Source organism: Caloenas nicobarica, chromosome 10 (assembly GCF_036013445.1).
Source record: "Caloenas nicobarica isolate bCalNic1 chromosome 10, bCalNic1.hap1, whole genome shotgun sequence".
Classification (NCBI taxonomy): Eukaryota; Metazoa; Chordata; class Aves; order Columbiformes; family Columbidae; genus Caloenas; species Caloenas nicobarica.
Genome location: NC_088254.1, coordinates 10243072 through 10263411, shown reverse-complemented (window position 1 = coordinate 10263411; position 20340 = coordinate 10243072). Strand labels below are relative to the sequence as shown.

General features: G+C 35.5%; 2 protein-coding genes across 3 annotated transcripts in view; both read left to right on the top strand.

Moving 5' to 3' along the window:
• Positions 1-4265, top strand: part of LOC135992622 (protein unc-13 homolog A-like) — a 46288-nt gene extending 42023 nt beyond the window's left edge. The window contains exon 6 of the mRNA XM_065641919.1: positions 4194-4265. Coding sequence (XP_065497991.1) covers positions 4194-4265 — 72 coding nt within the window. The remainder of the gene's footprint in view (positions 1-4193) is intronic.
• Positions 4266-4459: 194 nt separating this feature from the next.
• Positions 4460-20340, top strand: part of UNC13C (unc-13 homolog C) — a 139156-nt gene continuing 123275 nt past the window's right edge. Inside the window, exons 1-3 of one of the 2 annotated variants that reach the window (XM_065641359.1) lie at positions 4460-7427; positions 16605-16627; positions 17146-17210. In XM_065641359.1, the coding sequence (XP_065497431.1) occupies positions 4463-7427; positions 16605-16627; positions 17146-17210 (3053 nt within the window). In that variant the 5' untranslated portion in view covers positions 4460-4462. The remainder of the gene's footprint in view (positions 7428-16604; positions 16628-17145; positions 17211-20340) is intronic. The other variant, XM_065641358.1, reaches the window with a different exon arrangement.

The following is a 20340-nucleotide window of genomic DNA, read 5'->3' as shown; positions in this document are numbered from 1 at the left end:
CATCTATGTGGCGTGTGCAGTATTAAGATGAGTATCACTTTACCTCAAGAGACTCACCAATAACACAGATCAAAAGTGTCCATACTTAAGAATGTGAGGAGAATTTAAGAAGAATATAAAGTGGCAGATAATTAAGTTCTTCTGAATTAGGTCATCTGAGATGATCTGCAGTATAATGCTGCTGTTACAGTAAACTGATGAAGCAATCTGGAATATACACAGTTATTCTTGTCTAAAGAAACATAGCAAAGTTTTAGCCCAACAGACATACACTGATGAAAAGTACAGTTATGTCAGGATAACCTTATTCCCAGGTGACCATAAGACTAGTCGAAGACCATACTTGAGCAATCTGTAGATCTGAATTCTAATTATTTTGTTGTTGTTTCCTTCTGTTCCTGATAGTAAGAGAGCCTCTCTTAGCCTCAGCTTCTGTGGCTGCAAAGTGGACTATTTACATTTTTTGTCATGTGGGAAGAATTTGTTTCTGTGAAGCATTTTGCGTATCACAAATAGATGTTACTGCCTATAGGCAGTAGCGACTGCTTTGGCAGTACTGCAGAGTGGCATCATTGCAGAAAAAGACTTTTGGGGTTTGCTTTGTTTTTCCCCAGTGTCTTGGTGTTGTGAACAAGAACTGCCACATGCCTTTTTACAGAGAAAGACCGCTTTAGTCTCATCTTCTTCCCTGTCCGCTTCCAATACACACAGGCCCCTTGCAGTTCATTAATAGTGTAAAGGTTAAGCAGGGCTATGGTCCTGCCTGTTTCTAGCTTTTTTTAGGGGGACAGTCTGCATCCACAGAGCTACCTCTGAATGGAGAGGGATGCTGCTCTACAGCTTCATTAACTAGGATCTGAACAGAAGGTCAGCGGTGATCCAGCTTTTTTTTTTTTTAATACTGAAATTATTTTAAGATTATTCAATTTTCTTTAAAAATAAAGGGCTGGATCTAATAAAATGAAAAAAAAAAAAAGGGAATCTATGAGGATTTATTGTTCAGACATGTAACTAAAATACACTGCTTGCTTTATTTAAAAAGCTATTATTCTTAACCCAGCCCACTCCACCCCCTTCTACCTGACACGTTAGTTTTAGACTTAGCAGTAAGATCCTTTATACCTGATGCTTCCAACTGACAAGTTTTATTTCGACAATGCTTTGTTATCAATGCTATCCTTGATATCAATGCAAATTAAAATACCTGTTCACCAAGTTGATTCACAAAAGTCTATGTTCAGACTTGCTAAAAAGTTCAAGGAAGTGTCATTGTGTCCTTTTTTAACAGAAGGAACCCATTAACCATTTCTTTTATTTCTGATCTCACAATCCATAACACTTTCCAGTTTCCTGCTCTATAACCATCAAGCATATAGTCTGTATTGCTCTAACATTTCAGCTCAATTCCTTCTGCTTAGAATGGGTTAACACATCTGTGTTCAACTTTATCATATAAATTGATTTAAATCAATAAACAAGCAAAGTGAAAATTAAAAAAATGGGGTTATTATGGCTTATTGGGAGACCTGGATAAATCTGAACAATTGCTGAATAACAACTTACAGCTCATTCAGATAATTGACTTAGTCCTATGTCTTCTCAAAAGACTGTTCCTTATTTCCTAGAGTTTCAGCCTACACTGATTTTAAAATGGTAAGAACAACCCAATACAAATCTTTACAAAAAGAAATGTATGAGACTTATGACTAAAACTTGATTCCGTATGTAGAGATACAATTTTAGAAAATGAGTATTTGACAGAGCAATGGTAGGCTGTAAACTGATGAACAGATCATCTGACTAATATAGCTGAGATGGAATGGAACTCGCATGAGAGAACATAAATCTGCTCCATTTAGCAGATCTGTGTGTGTCTGTAACAGTGCAACTTTTAATTTACTATGGCATTGTCAGAAACTGGGTTTAGATAAATTGAGTATTGAATTTGCAGCTATTTATAATACTTTCAATTACCTCTGATAAAAAGCGTAGGTTAGGCTTTGGATAAAACATATATATGGCTGGCTGTGAAATCAATATTCACAGGGAATTAAACCTGATTTAAAATGAATGGCAATGTTAATTATTCCAGTGTTAACTTCACTATTTCTTGATGTTTTGTAGGCTGAGCCAGTAAACAAGCCTTCTAGCTTGTTTATATGTTGTTGGTTTGAAGTCTTTTCAATGAGAAGAATGTCCAAGTTATCTGAGTGAAGTTTGTGTACAAAGGCACTTAAAAATCTATGGTTGTGTGTGCAGCGGAGATGGGCAGTCACACTTTGAATCTTATTCGACAAATGGTTACAAACATGCAGTGTCTGCATCTAGAAACATGCCTTTGATATTGAAAAGTATCCCAGGATGGTTCCTTCCTTTACTAATAATATATGAAAACAAGGCAGCCTTGGCTCTAGTGATAGCTTTGTAATATTCTGAGATGCTCTTTGCTTGCCTTGAAAATTGCATGCAGACTCGTTGAGCATTCTTTTCCTTCCAAGCATTATTTGCTCTTAGTTCACTCTTAATACTCTGACTTCAGGTATAAGCCTCAAAGTAAAAGAGGTCACAAGAGCTGTGCTCATGTATATATGTTAAAAATGTGATTCATTTTCCACAAATATTTGACCTTTTATAAAATAACAGGCAACAACTTTGGGAAGGATGAGGAATGTTGTCTATTCTTGTTTGCTCTTGTGCTTTATCCAAGTTTTGTTATAACTAGAAAAGAAATAAGTCTCTTTACATCCTTTCTTCCAGGATTCCAGAAGTCAACCAAGCTTCTGCCAGCTTTGCTTGGGCTCTGTTGAGCATGGTGCATTTTGCTGCTGCAGTGTGAATCAGTAGTTAGTGTGTATTATTGACCGTAACATGAGTATAATAGTAAAGTTAGTTAAGACAAACTTTGTAATGAAAGACCAGAACTTGAGGTTGTGAAAGTGCCATAACGTTTCATACAGTGCCATGATGTTTGCAAACAAGGAGGACAGTTCATAACCTTTACTTCTCTTAAGACACCACAGAGCAAGTTTTAACAATTCATATGCTCTGTATCAAAATAAACTTCTTATTCTGCCAAAGAATTTTTAGCTGGTTTAGAAAGGTGAAATGGCTGTTTTAAGAACTGCTTGTTTGTTGGATTTTTCTGAACTATATACCTTGATTTTATTCTGCAGCTGTGAGACTGGGAGGTGCATGATACGCCCTACGAATAAGTACAACTATATGTTTTAAATGCATTGACTGCATTTCTATGGAATACAAGCTTTTGTTTTATGGAATAGAAGTTTCCAGAAACCCCATTAAATATTTTCTTACTCTTCCATACTATAGATCAAATTGCTACGGTGTTATAATGGCACCTGATTTTGTCCTGAGACTTATAAATCGTATTTGTTTCTCCCTCTCGTTTTGTGTAGATTTGTGGGGGGTTTTTGTTGTTTTGCATTTTGGCGGTGAGGGGTGTGGGGTGGGTTCTTGTTTGTTTATTTTCCCCATGGCCAAAAAAAAAGTAAAAATTAGTAACCTGGATAAGAATGTTCCATTAGTTTTTGTTATGATTTTTCTGTTATTTTCTATAGTGATTTTATTTTGTTTTTTCTTTAAGAAGGGAAACAAGGATGTATGCCCACTTTAAGTCCTGGCTTACCATAATATATGTTAAAATCTGGTATAAAAAGAAAACATTTATTTCTCAAACCATAGTAATGTGCATAATTAAATCTCAAGATATAATAGTACTTTATGAATACAATACTGATTTGTTGCACAGAATCCTGCCTTGCTCCAAAGATGAACCGAGACCTTTCTATATTTCTGTTTTACTAGCTACTAACAAGTTGTTCCCATGTCAGCTTTTTGACCACTGCTGAATATCATATGGATCTAAACTGAGATGTCAGTACTCTGAAAGAATGCTGGCAGAATTAGTACCAAATATCTCTGTAAAGTCAATGAATTAAATTGGACAAAGAAGCTAGTAAATAAGTATAGCTTATTCATTTATGTTAAAAATATTTGCCTAGAACTACTTTCAACTTCAATTTTTCATGAAAAATTCTATTCAGACAATTATGAGGAAAGTATAAATACTTAAATGCTCTGTGTTTCCATTGTAATCCAGTTAAAACAACATTAATATTGTTGAATAAGAAGTTTATTTGGCAGCCATTGTAATGTCATTCCCTCCTTTTTAGATACTTCAAGAAGACGTGCAACAGAGTGAGATTTTGCAAGACTTACAAAATCCCTTCAGGATTTGGGTTTGAACAAGAGGATGTGTGATTTTTTTTTTTTTTCCTCTTTTTCTCCTCCTTCTTTCCTTCTCTCTGTCAAATGATCAGTAATTTATACATCTATAGTGTCTGTTAATGAAATATTTGCGGATGATCCTGTTGGAGATACAAATACTTGTCTGGATCAAAAATTGTGTTTTGTGGAAACAGTTTAATATAAATTGCACTCCATGGTTTCTGCCTTCTTAAAGAGCCTGATCTCATCTTACCTATATAAGATTTGCAAAGGAATGTTTACAAAGAAATCGGGAAATAGTACAAAAAGGAAAGAGAGTTGTCAGAGCAAAAAGGAACAAGACTTAACTCAGATTGGACAAACAAAGAATCCAAAATTTTCAAATACTTTAAAAAGCACTGTTAAAAAGATTACCAAGTGTCCGTCTGCTCGCAACTTATCAACTGAAGAAGAGGAAAGTAATAGAGAATTTTCACTTTCTCCAACATTCAGTTACAGAGTTGCTATTGCCAATGGACTGCAAAAGCATATTTTTGTAACAAACAATAATAATGAAGATATAATTCAAGATTTGTCTTCAAATGATAGTTCATATTCTGAGTCACTAAGTGAAATAAAGAGTAATAGCAAAAAAAACGAGTACTTATCACACACAATGCCTGTGAGACGCAACAGAAAAAGCTTAAGCAGCCTTGCGCCATCTGATGGAAGTTCTGATGGGGAGCGTACTTTACACACACTGAAGCTGGGAGCTTTACGAAAGCTAAGGAAATGGAAGAAGAGCCAAGAATGTGTCTCATCAGACTCAGAACTAAGTACGTGGAAGAAAACATGGGGCTTAAGAAGTAAATCTCTAGACAGAACTGGCCGTCACCAGAAATCAAATACTCTTGAACCTGGCTTTAGTTCAACGAGTTGTATTAGTCAAACCCATGATGTTATGGAAATGATTTTTAAAGAGCTTCAGGGAATAAGTCAAATTGAAACGGAACTCTCTGAATTAAGAGGACACGTTAATGCTCTGAAACAATCAATTGATGAAATTTCTAGTAGTGTAGAAGTTGTACAAAATGAAATTGAACAATTGCGAACTGGATTTGTACAGTCCAGAAGAGAAACTCGGGACATACACGACTACATTAAGCAGATAGGCCATCCAGGAAACAAAGCGAGTCTTAGGTTTCTGAATGTGCCTGAAGAGAGACTTGAAAAACCTGAAAGCATAGTTTACAAAATATTAATAGATAAAATGGGGTTCTCAGAGGCACAAAGCACTATTAATATTGAGTTTGCCCAAAGACTAGGGCACCAAAGAGACTGTCCAAATGCGAAGCCAAGACCCATTCTTGTTTACTTTGAGTCATCACAACAAAGAGACTTGATTTTAAAAAAGTCTTATAAACTTAAGGGAACTGGCATTGGAATTTCTACAGATATATTTTCCCATGACATAAAAGAGAAAAAAGAAAGAGGACTACCTTCTTCTCAGACATACGAGAGTATGGATATGAAACCTTTAACTGTGGAGGCAAAAACTAAAATGCATGACTGGGAGTCACCTGACAGTGATAAAGACTTGGAATCTGATATAAATAAGAACAGTTATGCAAAGGTATCTAAATCAGCACTTCAAACAAAAACAAGCACTGCAAAGGGGAATATTGAGTCACCAAATACTAAAGACCTTAACACAACTGCTGACAGCAGCACCTTTTCAAACAGAAGAAATTATGGTAATCAGTCACCAGAATTTGACAACATGGAAAAACAATCAAAGACCTGTTATTCAGACATGACTCCTCTATGGCATTTACAGAATGATTTTGCAACACCAAAACTTAGCCGTTCAGAGTCAGATTTCTCAAAATTGTGTCAGTCTTACTCTGAGGATTTTTCAGAAAATCAGTATTTTAGCAGAACAAATGGCAGTTCGCTGTTGTCTTCCTCTGATCGAGAACTTTGGCAGCGAAGGCAAGATGATTCTACAAACTGGTATGGTAGTTCCCAGGAACAGACTTTTGTCCAAGATATGCAACAGTATCCAGAGCTAAATGAAGTAGAGAACACAGGAACTGTTGACAGTGGAGTAAGCAATGGAATAATATGTGCATCTGGAGACAGAAGCCACTATAGTGATTCTCAGCTTTCTTTACATGATGATCTTTCTCCATGGAAAGGCTGGAATCAGTTGGAACAAGGGGCAGATTTAGGCCTAGACACATCCAGACAGGAAGTTTTTGTGTATGATATGAGCAGCCCTTCAGATCAACAGACAGATTTTGGAAAGTGCCAAAGTTCTGACCTCCAGTATGATACTGAAAGCTATGATTTTACTCTTGATGGTACTTCTCCATCGTGTCCAGGCCTTGATAGCGAATCACAAAGTCAGTGGACTAGTCAATATGATGATTATCAGGAAACAAATTCTGTCTCCCCTTATCAGAATCAAAACAGTTTGCCTATGATGTACCGAAGTCAGAGTGAACTACCAAGCGATGACTCGGAAGAAACAGCCCCTAAATCATGGCATAGCCGACTAAGCATAGATCTCTCTGATAGGACTTTCAGCTTTCCTAAATTTGGATCTACACTTCAACGTGCTAAGTCAGCTTTAGAGGTAGTCTGGAATAAAAGTACACAAAGTTTAAGTGGGTACGAAGACAGTGGATCATCTTTCATAGGGAGGTTCAGAACTTTATCGCAGTCTACTGCAAATGAATCAAGTACAACACTTGATTCTGATGTTTATGCTGAGCCTTATTGCTACAAAGCAGAGTATGAGGAAGACTTAATGCAACCACCTGGTGAGAATGAAACAGACTATGTAGAAGTAATGGAACAAGTTCTTGCTAAACTAGAAAACAGAACTAATAGTAGTGAAACTAGTGAGCAGGTCCAAGAATACGAACTGGGGCAGCCTTCATATGAAACTCCATATACGGTCCTGTCAGAGGAGCAGTATGATACACAGTTTGACCACGTGGTCAGTGAAGAGATATTGGAAGTTGAAAGTAACATAGCTGCTGAGGTAGAAGTAAAGGAAGATGAAAATCAGAATGTGCCAGAAATGCTCACTGAAACTCCAAAGAAAAAAAGAATACGACCATCATTTAAAGAAGCTGCTTTAAAAGCCTACAAGAAACAAATGAATGATTTGGAAGAGAAGATCCTTGCTGGAGGTAATAGTATTTTAATATTGTCTTTTTAAGTAAAACATGCTTCTTACTAGAGATGGGCATTAATTGCTGTATGGTACCTGATCCTGCTTCCATTGAATTTGGTGACAAAAATTCCACTTATGTCTGGTTTTTGTTCTTAGAGTGAAACAGTCCCAAGAAAGTAAAAAAGCTAAAATTTTTTGTTTTGAAGGAATTTTCGAATACATTTAGTCAATCATGTTTATAAGAAATTGTATCGCGTCGAATTTCAATAACTTGAAAATTAAATTTCATGATATTTAGGTCCTCTAAAAAGAACTAAACAGTTCTTGGTCTTTTTATGGCTTTACAAATGTATTCACAGGAGTAATCCCTAGTGTTCAGATATTGCAGTGCTTCCTTTAACAGTTTTTAAGGCAAGGCTGATTCTATATTCATCCCGACGATCAGTGTTCTGCATCCTGTATGCAACCTATAGCTTGTTATGTACTTGTGGGAGTGTAAGTCTAAACTGATTTTAATTCTGTTCCTAGCTGTACCCCTCAAACAAGTAGTCAGTCCCCAAAAATGGGAAGAGAAGGGTGTAGAGGAAAGAGAGAAGTTTAAAAGGTAGCATCCCTGTATGAAGAGGTTGTAGAAAGGAACTTAACTCACGGAGTATGTTGACACAGTTTTATTCATGATCTTTAGCATCAAACCAGGCAGTCGTATAGGTAAATTTAATAACTATAGTAATACATAAATATGGTGTTTTTCAATATTAACGTACACTGTATTGCTGTTGTTGTAATATTGTATGTTTATTTAATTGGGAGTACGTAATTACCATAGCTAGCCAGATGGTAATTGTCACCTTGACTGAATCTTCTATATCTTTATCTGCCTCAAAAAATAATCAGCTGATACATTCATTTCAAAGTTGGAGAATTGTGCCTTTAGCCAACGTTTGTATTTAGTAGTAATGAGCATCCAAAGCTTGAATTACTATAAAGTTCCTTTTGTATATGGACAACTTCTTTTACAATATAGTCAAGTTGAAAATATGTTGCACAAACAAATATTGCTAATCTGGAAGTTGATTTAAAATATTCTTACATTCAAATAATGACACTGGATTGTAGATTTGCATTTGGCAGATATCTTTCTACAGTAATAGACACTAGATGGTGTATGTATGAAAAAACAGCTAGCAATAACTAGTATTTTCATGACTCTTTCAGTATTTTATGTGGTATGGGATGGGGGACCATAGTCATTTTACCTAGTCATTGTTGTACAATAGGAATATAAAGGTCTGAGGACCTGATTAAAGAAAGCATGCAGGAAAGATCCAAAATAGTGAAACCCAAATTGGTTCTATTATTTAAAGTCTGTACATTTGTATATGTTACTAGATAACATAGGCTGTTAGAAAATGAGGGGTTATTAGACAAGATGGTCTCTAGTGGTCCCTTCCAGCCTCAGCTGTTCTGTGATAAGGACATTTTTTAATATTTTGTATGCAGCTTTGAAGAAGGATGTTTTCTTAATGTCAGTTTGTTCTCTAAGATGAAACATGTTTAACTTCTGTTTATTACTTAGATTGCACATATATTTTGATTTAGTATGGGAAACAACATTTTGTAAACTAGTTCTTAAAGGAGTTCTATGAAACAGACAAAATGTAGTTCTCAGCCTCTCAGTTTTCACAACCTACCCCCTCTTTACATGTGGATTCATGCATGTCCAGAGAATACTTAATTTATTATTTATGCAGATAGTAGTTTGGGGTGTTATATCTTTATATCTTCCTTTTCATATTTGTAGGAGCACTAATAACTTAAAAGAAAAGTGACTCATAGTTGATCTAGACTTTACATTACTTTTATAACTGTTTGGCGTTTTGGTGTTTTTTCCGCTCTTATCCCTGTAACCGTTTCACAGTAAACTTCTGATTTCTTAATTGTGGATGGAAAAGTACTAGTTGCAGATCAAATTCCTTGAATTGATCTTTATTGTATAATGAAAGCATAACCTATTGTTTAATGAATTCTTTTATCTTTCTATGTAGACAGGAGCAGGTAGACAGCAATCTGGCCAACCAGAGATATAGCCAGATCATACAGTAGTGTTATTTCTCCAAATTAGTACAAAAGAAAGGTTTAGAATACTATTATTTTTATTCTAGTAACATATGAGGTAGGGTTATCGAAACTTTGGTACATAAATAATTTATTAGTGTACAAGAGCCCTATTGGATAGTCCTGTTTTCTGTCTCTAGCTGGTGAGAAAAAATACACTATGGGCTGATTGCTTATGTATTATTTATTACAATGTGGTTTTGGAGGCATACTGGAGTGAAAGTAATGGGGTATATGGATGAGAGGAGGTGTGAGTGGTACATGAGTAATCCTCGGATTTAAAGTTCTGTAAGGACATAGAGGCATTTTGATGATGCATGTATATTAATGGAAGGATTCATGGCTTTTCAGAAGAATATCAGAGAAATGCTAGCCAGTGGTTTTTCTCTTTTACCACTGTAATCAAGAGTAGTGCTTGCCCTTTATTTATTGTTTCAGTCCTCGCTTGCTATTTTCTAGCTTTCTGTTCTCCTAGTGGCTTCTTTCATTCCCTCCCTATCTTGATATCTTTTACAGGTGCTTGGAATAAGCATCGTTCTCTCTCCTGATGAGACTATCACTCTGGATAAGCTTCCAGAGTTGCATGCACCCTTCTGAGTTGTTTTTAATAACATAGACTGTTTCTATGAATGGCAGTTTACAAGCGATAGCTCCTTGTTCTAGTTGATGAAGATCTTACTGATCATTTGATGACTGGTCAGATTTTTAAAAACCTTTGGTTTGAATTTTCTGCCACAGAGTAACCTGTAGATTGCTTGTGGTGTCAAGATGGGTGAACTCATCTTTATACATACATACAGTGGCAGGTCAGACCACAGGGACCAGGTATGTGAGTTAACTTTATAACATGTGGATGAAGGTTCGTTTTCTGTTGTTCTATAGGAAGGATTTGTATTATGTTTAGTGGTGTCTGACTGAAGAACAGAACTTAGAGATTAGTATCAGTACAGCCTTATTTTGTATATGCCTGAAGGAGGAAACATGATGCTAACATTTGAAACCAAAGGAATCAGTAATGTATTACGGCACTCCCCTTGCAGTGTGGTCATTTGGTTCCCCATTAAGGACAGCTGTCATCAAAATAAGTTACTAATGCGTATTTCAAACTCTGCTAATTCAAACTATGGTCTTTTGAAAGAGGTGTATGTTTTCTTGTTTTGACAACTTTTCTAGCCTTTTTATAAGGACTATTTGCAGGAACTGACTGAGTCAGCTGTATTTTTCCCAAGGAGAATAGGCTTTAGAAGTTAATCTAATCCTGTTTTGTGGCACTCAGGCTTTTGTTTCCTTTCTGTCTTACCTGCATCGTGTTTTTTCAATACACTTATATAGGTGCACATTTACTAGTAACTAATAACTATAGTTAATAGAAGTTGTACCAGTTTTGTTACCTGAATATAAATCTTGGGTTTAGACTTGAAAAGATCAATGCTGTAACTCAGATGAAAATCAGTTGATCAGGTATCGTCTGGTAAACGAATCAGATGTTTTATAGCCATTCAGGTGGAAATAAGATAAATAAAACCAATACCTTGTTCGTGACAACTGTGTGTTGGTTGATGGTGACTGTAATGGGGAAAATAAGAAGCCTGGTAGAAGATTAATTGCTTTTAAATAATTAAGAGTTCTTCTACATTCAATCTAGGTGTGTTGGGATGTGGGCTTTAAAAAAGGACCATTATTTGTAGAAAGAGAAATGAAAGGTAGATTTAGATCTCATCTTATTTTTTTAATTGCTTAAGGCGGCAACTATGTTGGCTGATTAAAATATGATGAATTGTGTTTTGGGTTTTTCTTAGAAATAAAGTTCTCTCTCGGGCTGCCGGTGCAGACTGGGTAAAGGAAGGATGTCTAGTTAGATGGCGGAATTCTAGTTTATTGTATAAAATATTACAGTAATTAATAAAAATAGGACATGTATATTAGCATGTATTATGCCAAACTGAGCTGCTAATTCTTTCACTGACCAGTAGTAAGAGCTAATGCCAGGCAATCTTCTTCATACCAGTATAAAAGACGGTGTTAATAACAGTCATATTTTCCCCTTTTTAATGAGTCTGCCATTGTCATAATAAAAGTAACAGTTTGTCATCTTGCAGGAATTCATTGAAATCTCTAAGACCCTCCTGTTGTTATAATCATCTCATTTCTTCAGCTTGCAAATCAAATATTTTGTGGCAATGTTGGCTGTGTGACATGGGAAGACTTGCAACAGTCGGTTATCTGTTTGATTTCATAGGCTATAATTAATTACTCGGTTCCATTTACTGTTATATTTTGTATCAAAAAAGATAAAATATCCCTCTGTTTTATAGATAATATATGCTTTACCATTCCAGTGTGTTCTGGGGTTGGAATAGAACAGTCTGCATTTTACTCCCTACCATCACTCTGTCAAGCCAGAGACTGTCAAGGAAGAGGACCTTAGTTCTTTGAGACCACCAAAAATTAAGAGGCAGTAGTATCATACCGCATTCCGTATTCAAATAGTTCTATTGATAGTCCATAATTTATTCTCTTAGACATAAGTTTCAGAAGTTGAAGTATCTAGCAGCTGTTGAAAGACAATGAAAAACAAAAGCCATTCAAAGTCTAATGGGACTTTAATTTCTTAACACCAGAGATGTTTTTAAAGCATGTCCTCTTGTTTCAGATTTGCAGACCAGTTTATTAATAAAGACACGAATGCAGTTTTTATTTTCACTAAGCTGACCTCTTGTTTTGGCTCTCAATATATCCGCTAGTAATTTTTCTACATGACTGCTAGTAAAGTGCTAGCAGCAATTCTTCTATTTCTGCTGTCAACTAAGCTTTATTCAAGTTTGACCTTCTCTTTGTCAGACAAGCATCGCTCATCTTTTATGATGTGCTAGCTTTAACATTATCTTTCAAGCATTATACAGTATATCTTCCTAGAATATGCTTCAGCAACACAACATCCTCTAGGCTTACATACTGTATACATTCTGTTCTGTGGTGACAATATTAGCTTCTGGGTACGTTATTATTTTAGCATGAGTTAATTTGTGTTATTGTTTGGACAAACAATCTACTACTTTAATGTGCTGCTTTTATTTGACCTGGTTTTCATCTTATATTTCCCTTTCTTAGCAATACATACTAATTAGAATTGTCCAGCTCTGACTACAAACTATTTCTGACTATGGGTACTTTACACGTTATTTCCATGGAACAGCTGTATTGTTATCTAATTCCAGCGAGTATTATATCTAAAGGGTTTTCTTCCAGGAATGACGTAATTATCAGTCAGTTTGACATTCTTGCAGCTGTTTTGCAGCATTAAAGATTAAAATGATACTTGAGAGACTAATGAACTTTAAATCTTTTTCCAATTTGGTTTTGTATAATTATGTGCACTTATAACAGTGGAAAATCAAGGTAGTATGCATAATACCATTTTAATCCTAGGGTTTCCTAATGGTTTTGATTTTTATGACCTTATTACAGTTCTTCTGTTATGGTGGGGGATGGTGAACTAAATTTTTGCAATCATTAAAGAAAGAGAAATATATTAGGATGATGCTCTGCTGCTCAGAAAAATACAAAAGTGAAATAATGACACAAGGCTTGAAGGATACTAATGACTGGGATGGGGGGAAATCTTCTGAAACTCTTTGATATAAATATCTGTGCTGACTGATGAGAATATTGTCCAGCTGTATTTCTGAGGGTATCGTAAGCCACAAAAGCGAAGGTCTGTCTTCTCTTCTATATCTTCCATTCTAGTTTATCTTTCATGCTGGAAGAAGCTGCTTTTTCAGCATCCTTTAGATTTCCGCGCCCCCCCCCCCCCCCGCCCCCAGGAAGTTTGGATATAGAAACTGTTTACCTTGTATGGTGAATTCTTGTGTTGTGTGGTTACAGCCAGCAATATTGCCATTAAAAATGGATAAATCAGACCATGTGTTAATTTGAAAACAGTTCATAACAGTATAAAGTTCAACTTTTATCAGATCTATTAGTTTTCAGACTGAGTTTAAATAGTAATTATGCAGCATTAGTAAACACTTTTTGGAAATTATACTTAGCCTTCTCAAAACCTTCAAACTGATATGTGGACAGAAAATAACTTGGGAGCTTATTTGAGGGTGCTGAAAGACTGCCAAATAGTCTTCCCTAGGTCCACTCCCCACACACACACCCCTCATCTGGGGACTAACTTCAGTGGATAATTATGAACCATTTTCAGTAGAAGCCAGGATTTAGTGGATATGTTAGACAGCCTTTTAATATCTGAAACTTTTTCTTAGCAGAACCTTAAAGAATAATTTTAGCTAATGAATATTTTAAATTTCTTGTTTACCTAAAGGTTTATGTCTGTTTATGGGAGGCTTAGGGAGTGTTAGTAAAGAAGAGAGGATTAGAGATAAGTGATAAAGAAGGAAGAACTTTCTAGCTAAGCAGGAGCATTTTAAAATATGGTTTGCTAAATATTCCTTAAGGTTGTCCTCTCCTTCCTAAAGCTGTTGTGTTCTATTGTCATCTCTTAGGAATTCTGTGTAGAAAATAAGCTTATTTGGAGAAATGTGATATGAGAGCTGATCATCATGCTTTCCTTGCTGTAATTAGTTATGTGCTACTTTTTTTCTTCTTTGTATTCTTACATGGTTTTAAATGAGCAACAGAAACCTTGTACCACTAAAGTATTCTTAACTAAGTTAAAACAATTTTTTCCCTCTTTTTACCAGTTACCTAACTAAATATAACTGAGTTTGAAACTATCAGACTGCCTAAAAAACCAGGAGGGGGAGATTTTCATTTTACCTTCAATATTCGATGTCTATAAATATCTTTCACTAGTAAGTAGCTAGATGACCATTGAACTCTGTATTATTCCACTAGACAGGTGTATATGTATGGAATGCACTGAGCTGAAGTAGCATCAAATATGGAGCAGCGTCACTCCAGAGATTTTCCTCCCCACCCTGCCTGTAATCCTAGTAAAACACCATTCAGTTATCCAAAATGGCATATGGTATAAAGGCATAACATGAAGGCTGTACTGGTATTTCATGAGGTGAATTTTCACATAAAATAAAAATCTAAGGAGAAACAAAGTAATTGAAATAAAATAGGAAGTATCCCATAGGGTTAACTAAATGAACCAGCATTTACACTGTTCTTAGTAAAGTCATAATTTTTTTTAGGTTAGTTGTTTGCCATAGAATGTGTGGATGACAGAAATGAGTTACACGAAGATAAACTCTTTTAAGTTTCATTGTCATTCAGCAGTGTAATCTGAGATGTCTAGCCTTGTATCCTTGATTTGAAAATACATTCAGTGGTTTCTTACATAATCACAGTTCATTTCTTATCTACATCAAGAAAATGTTGCTGTCTATTCTGGTAGCCTAATGACTACCAAAGGGAATTGCTTGGTGACTGTGCACTTCCTGCTCTCAGACACGCAGAGAACATTGCCACAGTTCAGAATATTCCACTCATGGTGAGTTCAGAAGAAGCAATAAACAATGACGTTTTGAAGCTAATTTTGTTTCTGAAGATGCAGTCATTTCTTACAAAAAAGAGATGCTCTCAGAATCTCATTCTGGGAAATTTGTGCCAGTTTTCTGCTTTTTTTTCCTGCTTTATGCAATTTCCATTGAGAAAAGAGAAGTTAAACTGCTTGCCTTTTTTTTTTTTTTTTTTAAACCAAGCATGTAATAACTTTTTTTTTTCCCTTCCTAAGTTTTGATTGTTGCTCTCCTTCCTAAATTTAGGCTAGATTATGCTCCATTAAAGGAAGTGTAGTGAAATTAGATAAAGCTTTCCTATGTCCCACAAAGTGTGACAACAAAGGAGGTCCCACATAGGAGGAGAGACTGTTGCATAGTTGGATTTTTCTGTGGATTCAAATTTGGTGATGTGATATTGCTAATACCTAGTAGCTCGATCCTTTTTAACCTATTTGAATAGTACAAAATCAAATATAATCTGACTGGTAAAACGTTTTGAACAACCTATCTCCAGTTTCTATTCTGACTGTTCTTCCGTATGTGCTTTGCGTTGATCACATAAGTAGCCTTTAAAATTAGTGGCACGAGAGCCTTTTGGTTCCCTGGATTGTCGATACTATACTGTATGTACCTTACATTTGCCAATCTGTTTTTCATATTTGTGTTTGGATGTGATATTTTCTTGTAGATAAACTGGTTTAAAAATGAAATATGGCACATACTTAAGGTGTAAATAATCATTTTGTAATGTGTGTAATGTGAGATATCTCCAAACATCTTAAATACCTGAACTAAGTGGAAAGGTCAGTAAGGTGACAATTAAAACAATACAATGTCATGTATGCACCGTATTATAAAGTGTCAAAAAAAAGAGAGATACATTTATCAGTGTAATAGTATATGAAAACAATTCTAATGCACTGGTATTTTAAAATTGACCAGACAGTAAAATAAGGGTAGCTTTTCCTCTCAGCAAATATTTTGTCTTGATAGTAAATGTGAATACATCACGTTTTTGCATTAAGCAATTTATGACATATGTATATTGTATGTTATACTTTGACAATTGTAGTTCATCTACTGGCATTTTGGGGGTAATTTCTGTCATTATATGAATAGCTGTGATAGAATAGAATAGTAACAGTTCCAGAGATTGTTGGGGTTTTTTTTGTTTGCTGGGTTTTTTGTTTGTTTGTTTGAACTATATCCTTGGTAGAAACACTCATTTACTGAAAATACAACATTACTGTTCTGAACACTGCAACTATATTAAATATATATTCATTAATATAAAAATATTAAAAAAATAAAACAAACAAAACACTAAAAGTCATGTAGGGATGAGATACAGTATATATATTAAATGATATCTACACAGTCCTGCATAAGTCACAGGGGTTCTCAACTACTGAAAACATCTTTTTGCTTGTTTAAAATGTAGTGACAGTGGTCTTGTCACGATGATACAGCTAATCACAGGTGTTACTTGGATTCTGCTCTGCGTTAGTAGATTAAAACAGTGACAGCTTTTTATAGCATAAGACATTTTCTGAGAAACTTTTGTCTAACCTATATTCCCTTTCTTCCCAATTCTCTTTCAGATAGCGGTTCTGTGGATGAAAAGGTTTAAAATCCTGTATTTACTATAGGGATTGTCTATTTTGTTGATGCTTGTTTGTGACTTATTTGACCTGTTTGGTTCCTCCATTTTATTGTGAAATTTGCATGTTTCTCCCAGCTTTCCGCTCTTTCGTTCTCCTTTGAGTGTATTGCAAATGTGTGGCATTTATTAACAGGATAACTCTCACTGTTGTGCTTCTCATAACTGCCAACACAGGGGTCTGCTACTGTCAAATATGATATCTGGGATTTTTGCCTCCAATTATCATCTACACTGCATACACTATAGGACTTAAAGGACAATATTTGGGAAGCAATATCTTCCCACAGGTTCTTCAAGTGTGTTTCACTAAATGCTGAATGCTACCAAAATGTATTCCAAAGTAACAGTGACTCTAGCTTTGGCCTGGAGCTGACCCTGCTAAACATTTTCATACTACGTGTTATATGTTTGGTGCAGTTCAATTCTGTCCAAGACTTAGAGCAACTGAGTAACTGTACTTCTTTTGGTCTTTATTAAAGGCTCGGATAGTAAGTGGAAGTTCCTTGGATACTTCAAAGCTTTATGCAGTCCAGGCATTTAGTGGGTAAGTACCAATATGACTGTGAATTTTGTTATTTGTATCTGCAAATTAGTCTCATAATGTTATAGTGTTTTTTCCAAGTTTTGTTCTTGTAAGAGATTGAATTATTTTTTAAAGGAGGATAATCAGTTTCATTGTGAACATTTTCTCCTTTTAATTTAAGTCCTTAATTTTTAAGAATTTAATGCAACAGTTCAGTTGCACAGGTCAACTGGATGACAATTTTTTACCTCTTTGCATACAAAAATAAATGCCCTTTGAAGCTGTAATTTGATTTTACGTCTTCATTTTAGTAAACATGTAGCAATGTAGTAATATCAGTCTAATATTTTAAAGCTTAAATGTCTTCCAGTTGCTGAGAGGGAATGTGGCAGAAACCTGTACATTGGTTGTCTCCAGACAGGGTTTTCTTGCATCCAGTTCTAGAGATTCCTTCCTTTGAGGAAAATCTCTCCTATTTTGAATGCCTATTTATTTTTTAGTTTAGAAAGGGGCAAAAAAAAGTAAGCAATGGGTAAAATTTATCAGATATATTAGTTAACTATTTTAAAGGTGTATCATGCCCTCGGCGGTGCACTATATAACCACCATTAGCTAGAATTATGCTTTGTTATGCAGACAAGGTGATGAAATCAAATTATCTAATTTATCTTCGTCTTCTCATTTGTACATCCTACAGGCCATATAACAGAACCTAGACACTGAAGTTTTTCCATCTAGATACCTATGGGGTTTTTTCTTTGTTTTTCCCTAAAATGCAGTAATGGTATTAATTTGCTTAATAAAATTCACATGCTGCTGTGGAGTGTATATAGTTAGGGTAACATCTGTACTTATTTGGGTTTTTTTCTCTAGAAAAATCAGAATACAGAGACTGATAATAAAGCTAGTCCAAAACTGTCTTGGATTTATCATTTGTGTTTTTTACTGACCCAATTTTGATCACTGCATGTGGTTGGCCTTTCATTGCTTAAGCTATAGAATTGTTTCTTAACCATAATCTCAAGGAAAATTTTCAATTTCATATATTTCTTTTTTCCTTATTTCCCCTTATTAGTAAGCTACTTCTTGTTCTCTGTTACCTTTTATTGCTTGCCTCCCTGCCCCCCATGTGAGTAAGCTTAATAAGAGAGAGCTCATTCTGTTGTATTCCTTGCAATCTGCAAAGCCAGACAAGAAACCGTTTAATGTTTATTTAATCTGTAGTTTAGGAATAGCATTATGTAAACAGGCTCACTTGATTGTCAGTACCTACACTCGCAATTGATATCTATGCATGCAGGAAGCTCCACATGACCATACAGTTTTGCTGTATGCAGTACTTTCCATAGGCAATTACTTAATTACAGTTTCCTAATAGGTGTAGGACTTAGAAAAGTAGTGTACAAGAGTGTGTAGAATTTCTATTCTTTTGTGGGTTGCACACAAAAAACCAGTCTCATGGTAGTAAGGAGACCTTTGCTACTGACAAGGACTATAGAGACAAAAGTTGCACTTTTTATGCCCTCTTTTCCATTCACAGGTGAATAAACTCAAATATCGAATCCTCTAAGAATGTGTCAATCCCTTGTGCAGACAACACTGCATAGGGCTACTTCACATGACTGACAGTAGCTCAGTATTAGCTCACGTTTTCAGATTAAACCTTTCTTCTCTTGCTGATAAAATTTACACTGGGCTAGACTGGGAGTTTAAACCCCCTTTGCTGTCTGCAATATCTTTGTGCAAACTTGTGTTTCACTAGGACTCCCTGAAAACAGTGATGCAATTCTAATTTAAGTTCTCATTCAGCTGAAGAACCCGATATCTCAAAGACTCTTGTGGTTCTATTTTAATCACACTTTCCGCTCTACTCCTGCATGCAAAAACTAATCATGAATTCTAGAATCCCTCAGCCTCTTCACTGCCAGCATAACAGACTGCAGCCTTAGCTATGATTCCTTTTCCCTCTTACTCTCTCAGGAAAGGTGTTGCTGTTTGAAGTGAGGGGAGATTATTTCCCTCACAACCGTTTGATACCTTGCTTTATCTGTATAGAAATATCTCAATTACCTCTTTTCTGCTTTACTCTTCCCTCTCATAGCACAATGCTGTGAACCCATCTCACATGTACCAGAATATCCCAAGTCCATAGCGCAGACTGAAACTCTTCATTCTCTGCAATGATCTACACTTGGCTGCATGAAATGAGAGAAAAGCCAGGATGAGAAAGAAAAAGCAAAGACCAAATACAGTTTTCCGGGGGCTTCTTATGCTACTTCCCTGTTAAAAGGCAAAATAAAAGCTCCATCTTTCCTGTTCTTTCCATGCCAGTATCAAATAATATCTTTATCATTTTATTGAAGATGAGACACTTTAGAATTTGTTCTCTCAGTATTTCTGAGAAGCACATGGGAGTCAGTTGGGTTTTTCATCATGTTTATGAATCTAGGGTAGTACTGTTCTACGTTTTCCAGAGACTTGATCTGTATTAGTTCACTGCTTGCTTGGTAGCAGTGATGTCAGAGACTGATAATTTTATCACATGCCCTCATCCATTCTGAAATTTGCTAATGGTACACAGATGGTGCTGCATGCAGATGATTACTCCTTTCCTTCAGTGGCATATTCTCAATGGTAAAACATATTTGTTTTTCTTGAACTCTGACAAATCCAAATAGATGATTGTTATGCAGAATATCTTCAGAAGCACGCAAAAATAGTCAACTTGCAGGTTTTTTTCTTGCTTTGAATGATAACTTGTGTGCCTTCAACTTCATCATCTTCTGTGTCAGGATGTTGTTGGGTTGTTATTATTGGAGATGGGGAACATGAACAGTTTGTCTGTGGCTGTAGTGCTTAACGTTCCAGAGACTATACACAAAGACTAATCTTTCACTGTCAATAGTATATTGCCCAGTTTGTTAGTTCTGGTACTGTAGCTATTCTCCTGGTTTCCAACAAGATTTGATCCCACAATCCACGTCAGTATATTAATATGTACTTCCAGCTGATAGCCAACAAGCTTTGCATACTTGCAATCCTCTTAAATGTTATTAGAAGGATCAAATTTGTTCTTGTATGGAGAATTTGTGCATAGGAGAATTTCTACTTCATATCCTCAAACTCTGGGCTGTTTCAATAAAGATGCAAG